This window comes from Mugil cephalus, chromosome 21 (assembly GCF_022458985.1).
Source record: "Mugil cephalus isolate CIBA_MC_2020 chromosome 21, CIBA_Mcephalus_1.1, whole genome shotgun sequence".
In the NCBI taxonomy this organism is placed as follows: Eukaryota; Metazoa; Chordata; class Actinopteri; order Mugiliformes; family Mugilidae; genus Mugil; species Mugil cephalus.
The window spans coordinates 1,481,166-1,495,114 of NC_061790.1; the positions used below are offsets into that span (position 1 = coordinate 1,481,166).

At 43.0% G+C, this 13,949-nt stretch overlaps 1 protein-coding gene and 1 non-coding gene across 2 annotated transcripts in view; one reads left to right on the forward strand and one right to left on the reverse strand.

The window, feature by feature from the left end:
• Window positions 1-13,949, reverse strand: part of cfap61 (cilia and flagella associated protein 61) — a 36,347-nt gene that overhangs the window by 12,567 nt on the left and 9,831 nt on the right. The window contains exons 10-17 of the mRNA XM_047573144.1: window positions 13,580-13,619; window positions 12,342-12,478; window positions 12,127-12,265; window positions 11,334-11,411; window positions 10,770-10,976; window positions 10,282-10,413; window positions 5,664-5,791; window positions 147-239 (exon numbers count right to left, since the gene is read on the reverse strand). Of these exons, the coding sequence (XP_047429100.1) occupies window positions 147-239; window positions 5,664-5,791; window positions 10,282-10,413; window positions 10,770-10,976; window positions 11,334-11,411; window positions 12,127-12,265; window positions 12,342-12,478; window positions 13,580-13,619 (954 nt within the window). The remainder of the gene's footprint in view (window positions 1-146; window positions 240-5,663; window positions 5,792-10,281; window positions 10,414-10,769; window positions 10,977-11,333; window positions 11,412-12,126; window positions 12,266-12,341; window positions 12,479-13,579; window positions 13,620-13,949) is intronic.
• On the forward strand, window positions 8,096-8,167 carry trnap-agg. The gene has a single exon. It is a non-coding gene; the product is annotated as a tRNA-Pro (tRNA).

The following is a 13,949-nucleotide window of genomic DNA, read 5'->3' on the forward strand; positions in this document are numbered from 1 at the left end:
CACGAAGGAAAAAATAAAAAAGCTTGTCCATAAAGTAAAATATTCCATTTAATGTTGACGTATAGTTTGTCGTCCTTGTAGAGATATGAAGCCGTATCTGAGTGTTTGGCTTCCACCGCGTTGGTTTCATTTTCACGCCCGTTCACCTTGTGGACAGAAAGCCGACGTCCTCGTGGTTGTGGTCGCCGGGGAAACCGTGCGTTGAAACCAGGCTCAGGTTGTTGAACCTCAGGTGAGGGCTGCAGGAGAGAACAAACAACAATGAAAGGCATGAGTGCTCCTCCACATAACACAACACTACACAACCCAACGCAGCACACGCAGCGTAACGGGAACGTTTTCACCACCGCAGCAGATACGTTCTCCATCCACAGATACTCTTTAAATATTAGCCGCCGCTGCTGCTGTTAAAGAAAACCCAGAGACGTTTTGGAGATATGAGGCTGACGTTTCATCTGGGGGAATTCTCCCTTTGTCTTTCCATGTTTTCTTAATTTCATCCAGTCTTCTTCTTGTTTTGCCCAGAACATTGACTCCATATCATGATTAAGATTAAGATTTCTTTGCTGTAACTCCTGTAATCCATTTCTTTTTGCTGTGACGTGGTGATGTAAGGCGCTATAAAAAGATAATTGTAATAAAATGGATTTTAAACCTGAAACTAGTTAAATGAATTAAGTTGTGTGTTTTTAAATTTGACATTCGGAGAAAAAAGTAAATGTTAACTTCCTGTTAGTGCTAGAGAACAGCTGATTGGGGAGAAGTCAGACTCTGCATTCACCAGATGGACATATGAGAAAAGTTCACTTCACTAAAGATCTCTGGACCTCGTTCAGTAACTTAAGGAAACGTGTAGCGTGGAGCAGCTTTCTTTAGGTGTTGGGTTAAAATATACAGTTGTAGCTTCTAGCAACATTGATTTCAACATGAATAAATTTACAACATGTATTGATCCATGAGACATAACTGCTCCTTTATATTGTACTGTTGTTAGCGTTAGCTTAGCTTAGCCGTTATGTCATTCTACATCGCCTCCTACTGGATGTGGACATGAACTACACTGAATGAAATAAGATCTACTGAGAACAAAGAATCCATAAGTAACTTAAAAGTAACTTGTTGCCTCACAGTTCACAGACAGTAACATTATAATGTAACTAGTTACTTTGAAATAAAAAATAAAAGTAATAAGTAATGCATTACGTTTTTGAAGTAACTTGCCCAACACTGTTTATAACATCTCCAGTTCCGTGGCTTTAAATTTAATTTTGTGCTTCCGTTCAGTCTGTTCTCCCATATTCTCCTATAAGAGGCAGCGGCCACAAAATCCTCCTTTAAACAGGACGTCTCCATCACTTCTGCACCTGTTGGCGATTGCGCATGAAATCTTAGTAGATCAACCAGAATATGTGTGATCTATAAGCCCCTTAACTCAACATCTGGATGTTATGACGCTGACACAGAGGATAAAATACCTCGACATCGTCCTCCGACCAATCAGAGACATTTCATTTAAACTAATTCTCAGGTGACGGCTGTTTCTCTTCTGTCCATCACCACATAAAAGCAGATCTTTGCTAAATGAAATCATCTGGAGACACACGTTGGTAGTTTGAGCAGCTCAGGGTTTAACAACTGAAATATAACGACGCACAAAACACCAAATATGTTTGAAACAGTCTGAGACGTGAGCTCTGCAGCTTCCTGATGGTTCATGAGCATAAACACTCGCCTCCCGCCTCTTTACTGTCGACACCATAAACCGTCTCTTGTGATGCAAATGTCCTCCTTTGTCGTGTCCTCGGGGACGTTACACAGCAGATAACAGCGGCTCAGAGCTCCTACGCCCGCCGCCGTGTAGCCGGCGGCGTCGGGCCTTATCACGCCGGCGCTCTGATCGCCTCCTGCTCCGTTCTTATCGGGGCCTCCTGATGAATTCACGCCCGCCGGCGCACATCTGCAGCGCCGGACGCCCAGAAGGCAGCCGCTCGCTTTGTGTGACTCACTGCTTGTGTGACGCAGTCCAGCAGATGTTCAGTTTAACTTAACGTCTCCATTTCTTCAGGTGAAAAACAAACGCACGTTTTCCAAAAGCAGGGATGAGTTTACTTCTAAGAGTCACGTGAGAAGCTGGAGGCAGTGAAGTCACGTCTGCTCGGTAAATAATGGAATAAAATCCTTCTGGTGTTGTGATGGGTGACGGTGACGTGAACATGTAAATGTTGCCGCCTTTGACTCCGTGTTAATCTGTGTTTGTGTGGCAGCTCTGAGGCACTGAGCTCCATTATTGGACGTCTGGACGTGACAGAATCAGCAGCTCTGGGTTTTCTGTGTTATCAGCTGGTGGCAGGAGGTGGTGGTGACCCTGGAGCCGCGTGACCCCGTCCCTCTAATGGGGGGGGGGGGGTTCAATGAGCACGAGGGAATCTGTGCAGGGATGGAGGGTGAGATGGGGGGGGTTGGACATTTGGGCAGTGCTGATAAGAGGGGGGGGGGGGACTGACCCATCTCCCCCCTCTGAAACCTCCCCCCACCATTAGTTCAGTGGACAGTAACTGCCTCATTAGCAGCAGCAAACACACATCCTGCAGCAGATCTCTGGGGGGGGGGGGGGGCACAATTAGAGCTGGACCTGCTGAAGATCAGAGGTCACACAGCTGCATGAGCCCAGCACCATCCCAGCCTCAACACAACACAACTCACCAGCCTCACCACAACTCACCACATCTCACCACAACTCACCAGCCTCAACACAACTCACCAGCCTCACCACAACTCACCACAACTCACCAGCCTCAACACAACACAACTCACCACAACTCACCAGCCTCAACACAACTCAACACGACTCAACTCACCACAACTCACCAGCTTCACCACAACACAACTCACCACAACTCACCAGCCTCAACACAACTCACCACGACTCAACTCACCACAACTCACCAGCCTCAACACAACTCACCACAACTCAACTCACCACAACTCACCAGCCTCAACTCAACTCACCACAACTCACCAGCCTCAACTCAACTCACCACAACTCACCAGCCTCAACACAACTCAACACAACTCAGCAGCTTCAACACACCTCACCACATCTCACAAGCGTCAACACAACTCACCACAACTCACCAGCCGCAACACAACTCACCACAAGTCAACACAACTCACCAGCCGCAACACAACTCCCCAGTCCTGACATCTCATTGTGGTTGTGTAGCAGTTATCAGCTCAGAAACAGCTTCTTCTAAGTGACAGCGTTCACCTGTAAATCATTGTGACCTGAGGGCATCTCCCTGCAGCCTGGGGGGGGGGTCCATCATCAGAGTCCCCCCCCCGCCCGCCCTGCTGCTTTGGTCAGACTCGACTATTTTCATTCCACGCCTAAAGTCATTACTCCAGAAAACGAATGCTCGTTCAAACTACTTGTCACTATTTCAGACCAACTCGTTAATTATTCAATATCCATCAATTGTTTTGCTTTACATCGTATCATTCATATTAGTCATTGTATCGTTTATTATTCATTATTTTTATTATTGCTGTTAAATAAATAATACATTTCACTTAAGTCCTTGTCTGGAAACGTCTGGCTGGAAATATATGATCAGTATGAGATGATCAGACTGTTCTGTTTATTTACTGTGTGTTGTGTTACAGACAGTACACACAGATATTTATCAGGCTTTTCATCTGACCCACTATTAATTCTACTAATTAATGCCAGAACAATACTTACTTTCTTTCTTTAAACAAGTAAAATTATGTTTAAACACAAGCGTTTAATGACATAACTCCCTTTACTTGCATACGTATAATATTTCTGTTCCATTTGAGCTGAGAGCAAGCGTCCACTGAGAGCAAGCGTCCACTACAACGAGGTGGACGGGGACATTTATATGGGGAAGGAGTTTTCACTGTTAAACTCTTAGAGGCTCAACAGAGCAACGCGTTTTAAATGAAACATCCCTCACTAGACTGGGGGCGAGTGTTTCTGCAGGACATGGTGATGAAGTGACACGTCACTGAGACTGAGTGTCTTTAACCGTCTTTTGTCTTCACTAAATGTGTAGATGATTAGAAAAACGAGCCTCGTCCTTCGGTCTAATCAACACTAAATATCTGATTAAAAGTAAATCTTGGTGCATTATTCGCTGATGATGTTCTAGTTTATATCTTTCACTGCTCACTTTAACATTTCCTAAACTGATGGATCTCTAAGCAGAATGTGGTGTCGTCTCAGGATTTAAATTAAAAGTGTTGACGTTTAATAATGAACCACCTGGTTGTTTGGTGGAGAAGTATCACTTGAAGTGGGATGGAGCATAAGATACCCGGGTATTAATTTACCTAAGAATACTTCAGACCGTTTACTTTAAATTATGGTCCTTTAAACACAAACATTAAATCAGATATACAACGATGGAGCCTCCTCACATTTCTGAGCCTGAATCCCAGAGACGAGTCTGTAAGAATGAACATATCACCTGTTACACCTCTTTCAAACTCATAAACCAACTCATAAAACAGTTCATGGAGTGGGACAAACTGACATCAGGATTCATATGTTAAGGCTCAGATATTAAACAGTGTGGAGGTGCAGGTCTTCCTTGTCTGTGAGATCACTATTATGCCGCCCTGTTAGACCTTTAGTGTGTTGGTGAACTCCATCATACTCAGACTCAAAATGAGCCATTAGCAGCTTTAACAGAAGACAATAAATGAATAAACAATACGATAGATAATAATCCCTGGATCAATCCCTGGATAAAACTCTGCATCGTGGAACAGGCTCTAAGAAGATGGTTTGCATTTCATACTGATTTCTCTCCAAATAAGTTAGATGCCAGGTTCAAGACTCAAGCTTTTCCACTTTTCTACATACATGGATGTTCTAGAGCTTTGCATCATGACCTGTAGTGTCAGAAAGCTCCAGGTCAGACAACACGTTAATGAAAACATAGCAGGGATACAGGAGTTAGAAAAGACGGATGTGGTAGAAGAGTCATTAGCTATGCTAAGCTAGCTCTCACAGTTCATTGGACATCAAATAGAAACGGGAAAAGAAATGTGGACTCTCACTGTCTGCACATGAGTGGAAAACATTATGTATATTACAGCGGCTCGAATACATGGAGAGAATATTGCTGGAAAAACTTGTCCAGATTTTCCATGACACCGTCGCAACAACGAACACTGACAGCAAACACAGGTTGTTGCAGAGCTTGTGGAAACAGTGAAGTGGGCTGGTTATGTTAAACACAAACACATAAGAACTGAAGAATAAATGGAGCAGATCATTATCGTCATCGTGTGAAAAGCTGGTGGGAACATGGAGCCGGGATCAGAGCTCGACTGCTGCTGATGAATATTCATCTGATCATCTGATGGTTTATTTAGTTTATGTTCAGGTTTGAACACGTTCATTGTTGTTTGTTGACTTTAATGTTGAGAACAGACACGTTGAAAACAACAAACAACATAAATATAATTTGTATCTGTGTCTGTCTAGTGCAGCTGCACCTTTTCAAGCACAAAAATTGATTTTTCCACAAACATTACAACTGTGTAAAACTTTAAGGTGTCTAAAACTTTTTCCACCACTGTATATACATATATATATAGATTTATATTAATATAGAGGCAGAGTGTTGACTCACCAGAAGCAAAGCACCTCGAGGAAAGACAAGCCTACGTCTGACGCTCCCACCACCACGATCCTGGCGTTGACCGTGACCTTGGGCTCCATGGTTAACTTCCTGCTGATGAGGCTGAGGGCGAACGGCGCCTGAGACAAACACAGAGACATTTGTCCTAAATACAGTCAAACCTCACAGCAGACAGACCCTAACGTATTAAAGTATCACACACTCACTGTCTGTGAGACGACGTCTGGTTCAAATATCAAACCTGAGCTGAGGAGTTTAACATCATGGAAAACTCTGTATCTTTACTGGATTGTATGTTGTATTAAATGAGGTATTTACAGTCAAGGAACTTTTTAGATGATGTTGTTTTTTAAAACGCTCCTTTTCAAGACTTTCCTGGTTTTAATTGTATATTTTTTTAATTGTTTTAATAACTTTACAATATAATTTCTAATAATCATTATATATCATTACACACACATACAACAAGATGAACTAAAAGAATTAAAACACAGAAAATATGATTAAAAACTTAATTAAAACCTCATTTAAAACCAGAAAGGCTCCCCAATAAAAGTATGTTTCTAAGTCCAGGTTTAAAGGAGGTCAGTGCAGATCAATTCACAGAAACTATCACAAAGATATTAACATCATGTGGACGGAGACAAAGGGACATAATGAGTCCTGTACTTAAAGCAGTTATTTCTTTATTTGTCTCCTTTTAACGGTGAGTTATCGCATGTAAACATGAAGCACATTTAATCTAATAAGGCTAAATGCTTTTATATGTTCTTTGTATTCTTTGCATATTTTATATTGTGTGCGTCTCAGCTGATATCTGCAGCTTCAGCCTGACGGTGAAACGTGGGGATGAAAACGTGTGTGTGATCTGAGGCGGTTAACTTCTCCTTTACTTTCTATAATTAGACTCCGGCTCCACCTGGTTGGATGGAAACAGCACCGAGAGAAAGGGAGAGGAACCCAAGGGCGGAATTAACCTTTGGGTGATATTCAAATAATTTCCAGCGAGGGCCGACGTGCCCGACATGTGTCACATCCTGAGATGTTCTGGCTCCAGGTTTGACTGTGGCAGGGCAGTAAAGAGCGTGTGCACGGTGAGTTCTAGTGTCGATGTTTGGTTAGTGACGGCAGCTGAAACATGTTGGTTTAAAGTTTGAATGTGCATGTTTTAGGACAGTGGTTCTCAACCTTCTTGGAGCTTTCCTCAGGGTAGAAAAGTTAGCTTAGCTTAATTTAACCTGAACATGCAAGTTAACAGTTTCCTGCAGAAGTTTCACACTAAGAGCATTATTAACAAATGAACGGTGTTTGCCCACTGAAACAGTTGTGGCCTCATAATTTAAAACGGATGCAGATAGTGTTACGTTTGTATTAACAGCATCATGCAGTAACTTTAAATAATGAAAGCGAGAGTGAGATCTCTTAATGAAATACAGTGAATTACTCTTGTGGAACAGATGTAATTAGAGGAAAATAATGTAGTTCAGTCACACATAGTAAATATATTCCATACTGTTTATGTAGAAGCCTCATAGATTAGTCCAGGTCAAACTCACAGAGCTGCAGGCTAATCCTAGAGGTACCTCACTGATATGTAATATTGGCTCACTTTCCTGAATAAACAAGTCTAATATTTCTCTTTCATATGTTTGATTGGCTTCTCTTTGTCTACTTCCAGGACTTATGTGAAAATATTTGAATGTTTTCACTCATTTTTATGAAGAAATGTAGAAAATTCTGAAAGACCAGAAAACTTTTATGCTCTATGATCATAGTTGAGCCAATATTACATGTATGTGAGGTGATAAAGTTCATTTCAAATCCAAACTAGAGCCCATGTGTTCAGATGTGTTTCCAAGCAACAGAACGAGACTCAGGTGTCTCTTAGTTTTGTCGTAACGTTGTGTTAAAATGACTCAGGGAGTTTGTCATCATTAATGAACTCTAAAAGACCCAAGAACATCCTAGAACACCAGTGGTTCTCCAGAAGAACCAGATGAAAGTTTAGGAACAAGTCAAAGTCCTGATCTTCATCCAGTAGAAATGTTGGAGCAAAAACATTTAGTTACGAGGAGTTCAAAGTCTTCTGCCACTCAAATAACATTAGTTTCCCTGGTTTCTCTTTAACTAGTTTTAGGACATGTGTGAAAATCCACTGATGATTTGAGTTATTTTTATGCAGAAAACATGTTGTTGATGTTGTTCATGAGTTCAGCTGGTGAAAGGGTCTGTAGGTCTTTATAATAATTTCATTTGGAAGCTGGTTTTCTAGAGGAGACTAGTGGTGAATGATCTCAGCCGATGGGAGGAAGCTACGTCAGTATCCACCTCTACCATGAATAAATACACAGGGTTCATCACTGATAAACCTCAGGGAAACAAAGACCAGAAACTGCACCAGCATCTTCTGAACTCTCATATGTGGCTCGTTGGTCTAGGGGTATGATTCTCGCTTAGGGTGCGAGAGGCCCCGGGTTCAAATCCCGGACGAGCCCATATATTAGCAGAAGGTTAAGGACTTGGTTGATGCTTTAGTTCATGTGAAGCGAATCTGGGTCAATGTAGGTCGGTAGAAAGACACCTTCACACAATCACCTGCTGCAGATCCATTCCCCCCACGAATGCACAAAATCTAAGTATCATAATATCCTCATGAGATGCAATGGAAACAGTTTTTTGTCATTTCCCTGTAGATGATGCAGAGGGTCATGTGACCAGTTCATAGTTTAAGAGAATTATGGGACAGAGTTACAGCTCATTCACTAAACACCTTTAAATGGAAACACGTACAAAGAGAAGTTTCAGAAATAAAAAGGAACATAAACAGTTAATGTCACCAAGACAAAGGAGATGGTGACACAGATCAGTTAGCTACTAAAACCTGATGCAATGTGTAAATATTTCTGTTTCCTGAAAACGAGTCCTCACGTCTCACTGAGATTTACCTGCATATATAAAGGTTTAATGATAATAATTAACTTATTCTCTTTTGTGTTGTTCCCTGCTGCTGTAACTCTGTTGTACAAATAAATTCTTATCTTATCTCAAAGTCCAGTTGCAGCTTGTTTTCAGCTTTTTTGTTAATAATTTAATTGTCATTAACTGCAGTAAAATCCGTCAGTGATTCTGTAAATCCTACTCAGATTCATACCACATGTCTGGTTCTAACTCAGCCAGATTTCATCAATTCTTCTCAGTAAAACAAAGATTTTGAACGTGTCTTGTTGTATTTACATGTTTGAGCCTCTATCTGTTGTCAAACTAAATGTCGACACGTCCAAACACTGCAGGAATTAAGCAGATGGAGGTAATGAGGGGAACAAAGCTGTCTTCTAATCTGCATGTCAGGAGGAGCAGGTGCAGACGCTCTTATCGCGGCCTCACCTTTCCCCCTCACACAAAGACCAGGCCGGGAGTAATACGATCCCGTATTGACTGAGAGAGGAACAGGTGCTTTAGATTCGATTAATCATCCCGAGGCCGACACAAAGCTCCGAGACGAAGCTCTTATCTGGACGGGAGCGTGGAAATCACCACTGTGGCCGTGTGCTGGGGCCTGGACTCTAAATATTTGAAGTAGGAGATGTGAGAATAAATCACAGCCATGTTCAGATCACACTAGTTTCCGAGGATTAGGACGGAGCTGAGGGCTGGGGGGGTGGACCATGACCTGAATCACCCACAATATCAGTTTTATTGGCTAAAACCCCCAGTTAGACATGGGACCTGTTAAATGATCTTAGTGTTGATTTAACCATAATAACGTCATGTGGGTTCTAACTAACCAAGGTCTGTGTTCCACATGCTTCATCCACATAAATAACAAACTGTGTTTTACTGACTTACTGAGATATATGTTTGGTAATTTGCAGTGAATTCTACTTTATTTATTATATGTGAATGAGGCTCAAATAGGACATGGAACAAACAGAACAGACACATTTAAAACATTTTAAAGGAAATCAGCTTTTTAAATGCATCTCTGATCCTGATGGGGGCGTAACACTCTCCTCCATCTTTATTTATGTCCCTCCCTACGTCATCAGATGTGTTTGTTGCTTCTATTGAAGACGACGCAGTTTAGGAAGAAAATCTTCTATCGACTGAACCAACGACCAGAAACAGGCTGTTCATTCATCAGCTGATCAACAGGTTCAGACCAGAGCTCAAAGCAGAACAAAGGACTCAGTGATGAGAAGCTCTAACACATTCCAGGTGTTGATCAGCTGATGAATGAACAGCCTGGTTCAGCTGATAAACTTCCTGCTCTAAATTATTTCTCTTTTCTTTCTTCTTTTTGCATTTTGAAGTTCTGCTTAGAACCTTGTTCAGATCCTACAGGTTCTTCTTGTGAGTGCAGCAACATCCAGGACCAGACCACGGCTCCTTTCACTGGTTTTTAACGTTTTTCAAACCAAACAACTCCAGAGAAACTTAAATAATCTTTTTAGTTGTTCAAATGATCAGAATTACTACGTTTAGTGTTTCGTATCCTCTTTGAGCCTCTTACAGTTCCCACAGTAAAAAACTGCTCCTGGTTTCATCCCATCATCCCGAGTCTCTCCCCCTTTGAAACAGCGCCCTCTAGTGGCCGCACTCTGCTGCCCACCTGGTCGCCCGTGAGCCGTGTGGACGGGGCGTTGACGCCCAGCTCCTCCAGCGGGTAGATGATCTGGCGTCTCGGCCGGACGGGGACGGCACAGCTCAAGAGGACGTCCAGATGGAGGACGACGCAGGAATTCTGAGAGCAGAAGAAGAAGAAGAAGAAGAAGAAGAAGAAGAAGAAGAAGAAGGGGTTCAGCAGCTTGGCTCTGGGGAGGAGGGGGGGCACTGGAAGGCTACGCAGTGATAATGAGCTCTGGTGAAGAGGTTACATGGTGAAAGGTTTACTCCACCCGTTATACTACTGGCACCACCCTCCTCCTCCTCCTCCTCCTCCTCCTCCTGTTCTTGTGGAGGGTTATTATCAGAGGAGGTGGAGGCCTCTACACGTTGAGGAAATGTCTCATTACGGTGCAGAGAGACGGAGCTGGCAGTGCTGTCCACACCTGCCTCCGACCCCCGGGACACAAGTCTAGGACCAGCGAGGACACTCACCTCCTGGCTGCAGTAGGGCGGGTGGAGGCGGTGGTAGAGACAGGACTTGTGGGCCAGACGGAGGACGTCCTTCAGCAGGTGTCTGGAGGAGGACAGGAAGGACGGCCGGAGCAGGAAGTGGAGGATCTGAGCGTGCTCCTCGTAGCCATGGTGACTGAAATAGATGAAGTTCTCGATGTTGAAGCGTGCGCGGAGGTACTCGACGTCCTGAGGACAACGACACGTTCAGTCAGTTCACCCTTTATAACCAGGGGGAGTTAATTGAGATTTAATTAAGTTCTTGACTCTACTCTTGTGTTTTTATTGTTTCTATTTACTTGCTTCCTTTCAGGAAGAGAAAACTTATTCACACCAGTTCCTTTTTAAATCTCAACATTTAGTGTAGTTGCTGAACCGTGGGCCGTGGAGGGGACAATAAAGTTGCCTTTGAATGCATTCCAAGGAAGGAAGGAGGGGAGGAAGGAGGGAAGGAAGGAGGGATCAGCCCTGTGGTTTCCAGTGATTTCTCCTGTGGATGAATAAAGTCTAATCTGAGTCTAAATATGAACAGAACTAATTTGTCACCTCTTCATCTTTGATGATGAGGATCCCGACGACCTGATCATCCGCCAGGGAGACGAAGGCCTGGAGCTCCACTCCGTCCTGAGAGACCACACACACATTTAGAACAACTCTGGAGCTGAAGGTCCAGAACCCAGAACCCAGAACCCAGAGCCCAGAGTCCAGAGTCCAGAGCCCAGGACCCAGAACCCAGAACCCAGAGCCACACGTGAAGTGGGTGTGCTGGGTCTGAGGAGGGTTCTGGTGCTGGAGCCGTGGAGGTGACAGCTGGGCGTCAGTCAGAGAGGAGCATCCATTCAATCTGTTCCCTGGCACAGGACCCGTGTTCCTCAGCGCCCAGGACGTGGTCTTGGCCAGATCCAGTCACAAAGATAATCATCAGGTTTTCAGAGCTGAACGGAGCGAGACGACCCGACTCATTCATATCTGGTTTATTTAGAAACGTGAAGGTTTCATCACGGGATTAAATGAAGGAAGTTTTGTTCTGACCTGGTTCTAATTAATGAATTAAAATGTGTCTCCATGACAACTGAGTGTAGACTGAGTGTGAATCAGCAGCAGCGCCACCATGTGGTCAGTATAATACTGTATCGGCTGCTGTCTCTGATGGATCTCTACCTACCACTGGACCAGAACCAGATCTGACCACAGATCTGGTTCTGGTCTTTAACACTAGTCCTAGACCAGCTCCACATGTGGACTGACACCAGATCAGTGTTCACACCTGAACCAGTTTAACCTGGACTCCAGAGACCAGGTCTGGTTCTGTGAGGTCTGAATGAGGGAGCTGACTGACCGGGTCACTGCGGGTCTCATAGAACTGGTCCAGGTCCTGTAGCAGGGACCGGCTCCGACTCAGATCCTTCACCAGATCCTTCACCAGATCCCAGAGAGCAGGTCGGTCTGGAGCTGCAGCCGGTCTCACCCTCAGAGTCCTGGAACCAGAACCAGAACCAGTAACAGTGTAGACCTGCACCTCATCACCTGCAGGACTACGACAGCGCCACCTACTGGAGTCCAGACCGGTGGCAGACGTAGAGTTCTTGGGGGGACGTCCTGCTGGGACGCTGGGGGGTCCTGACAAAACTCTTCAACAAGGGGAACTCAGGGGACAGAGTAGGAACTGAGATGATGCAGACGTCCCGGTCCTGAGGGACACAACAACAACAACACCAACAACATCAGCAACATCAACAACATCAACAACATCAACAACACCAACAACAACAACAACAACACCATCAACAACATCAACATCAACATCAACAACATCAACATCAACATCAACAACATCAACATCAACAACAACATAAACAACATTAACATCAACAACATCAGCAACATCAGCAACCACAACCACCACAACAGCAACACCAACACCAACATGAGCCACAACAACATCAACATCAGCCACAACAATAAATACAACAACATCAACAACAACATCAACAACAAAAGCATCAACATCAACGACAACATAAACAACATTAACATCAACATCATCAACAACCACAACAACCACAACATCAACATCAACAACATCAATAACAACAACAACAACACCAACAATATCATCAACAACAACCACAACATCAACATCAACAACATCAATAACAACAACAATATCATCAACAACATCCACAACATCAACGACAACATCAACGACATCAACATCAACAACATCAACATCAGCCACAACAATAAAAACAACAACAACAACATCAACAACATCAACATCAACATCAACAACAATAAAAACAACAACATTAACAAACCTTCTACATGTGTCATCTGGAGGAACTAGTAGGTCTGTTAACTTCTACACTTTAATCACATTAATCTACTTTAAGGTTAAAGTTCCTGTGGTCACTGTTTGTTGTGACCTCCTCCTAAAACCTGGTCCAGCTCCAGAGACAGCGCCCCCTGCTGGCTCCTGTGGTTTCTTTCTGTCGGCTGCTGGAATTTATTTTCTCGTCTTCAGTTTAATTTATTTTCTAACTAATTGACTAACTCAGTGTTATGTTCAGATTTTGTTTAAGTTTTTGAATGTTCACAGAAATCTGTATTTTCTTCCAGAAGAAAGGTTTTAATAATTACGTCTTATTGGAGGATGGGATGGAAAGACTTTTCTTTCCTGTGACCGGAGCCTCCCTCTCTTATAAAACCTTTCTTTTCTTTACCTGCACTAGTCTTTATTATTTACTTTATGTCTCGTGCATGAAGAGCGGTGACTGATTCATGATACTCACTGGGAAACGTTTGAAGATATATGGAATGACGTCCACTGATCTGGAAGAGAAAGAGAAGAAGAATCAATTTATATTTAATTATATAAAACTCTAAAAACAAAGTGGTGTCCACCAACACGAGGACAGATAAACTAGATTAACATCATAAACAACAAGAACCAACATCTCAACCTGAGATAAAAGACAAAGAGAAATAAAAATGTTTTAAGAGAGGATTTAAAAAGAAGAAGTGAGTCTGTTGGTCGTTTCACACAATCAGTAACAAGGAACTAGATTTAAGCCATTAAGAGCAACTTAAAAATCATAAAAATTAAATGGGGCGATACATCAGTAAACGCAATGTTTTATGTTCTAATATCAGAACTGACAT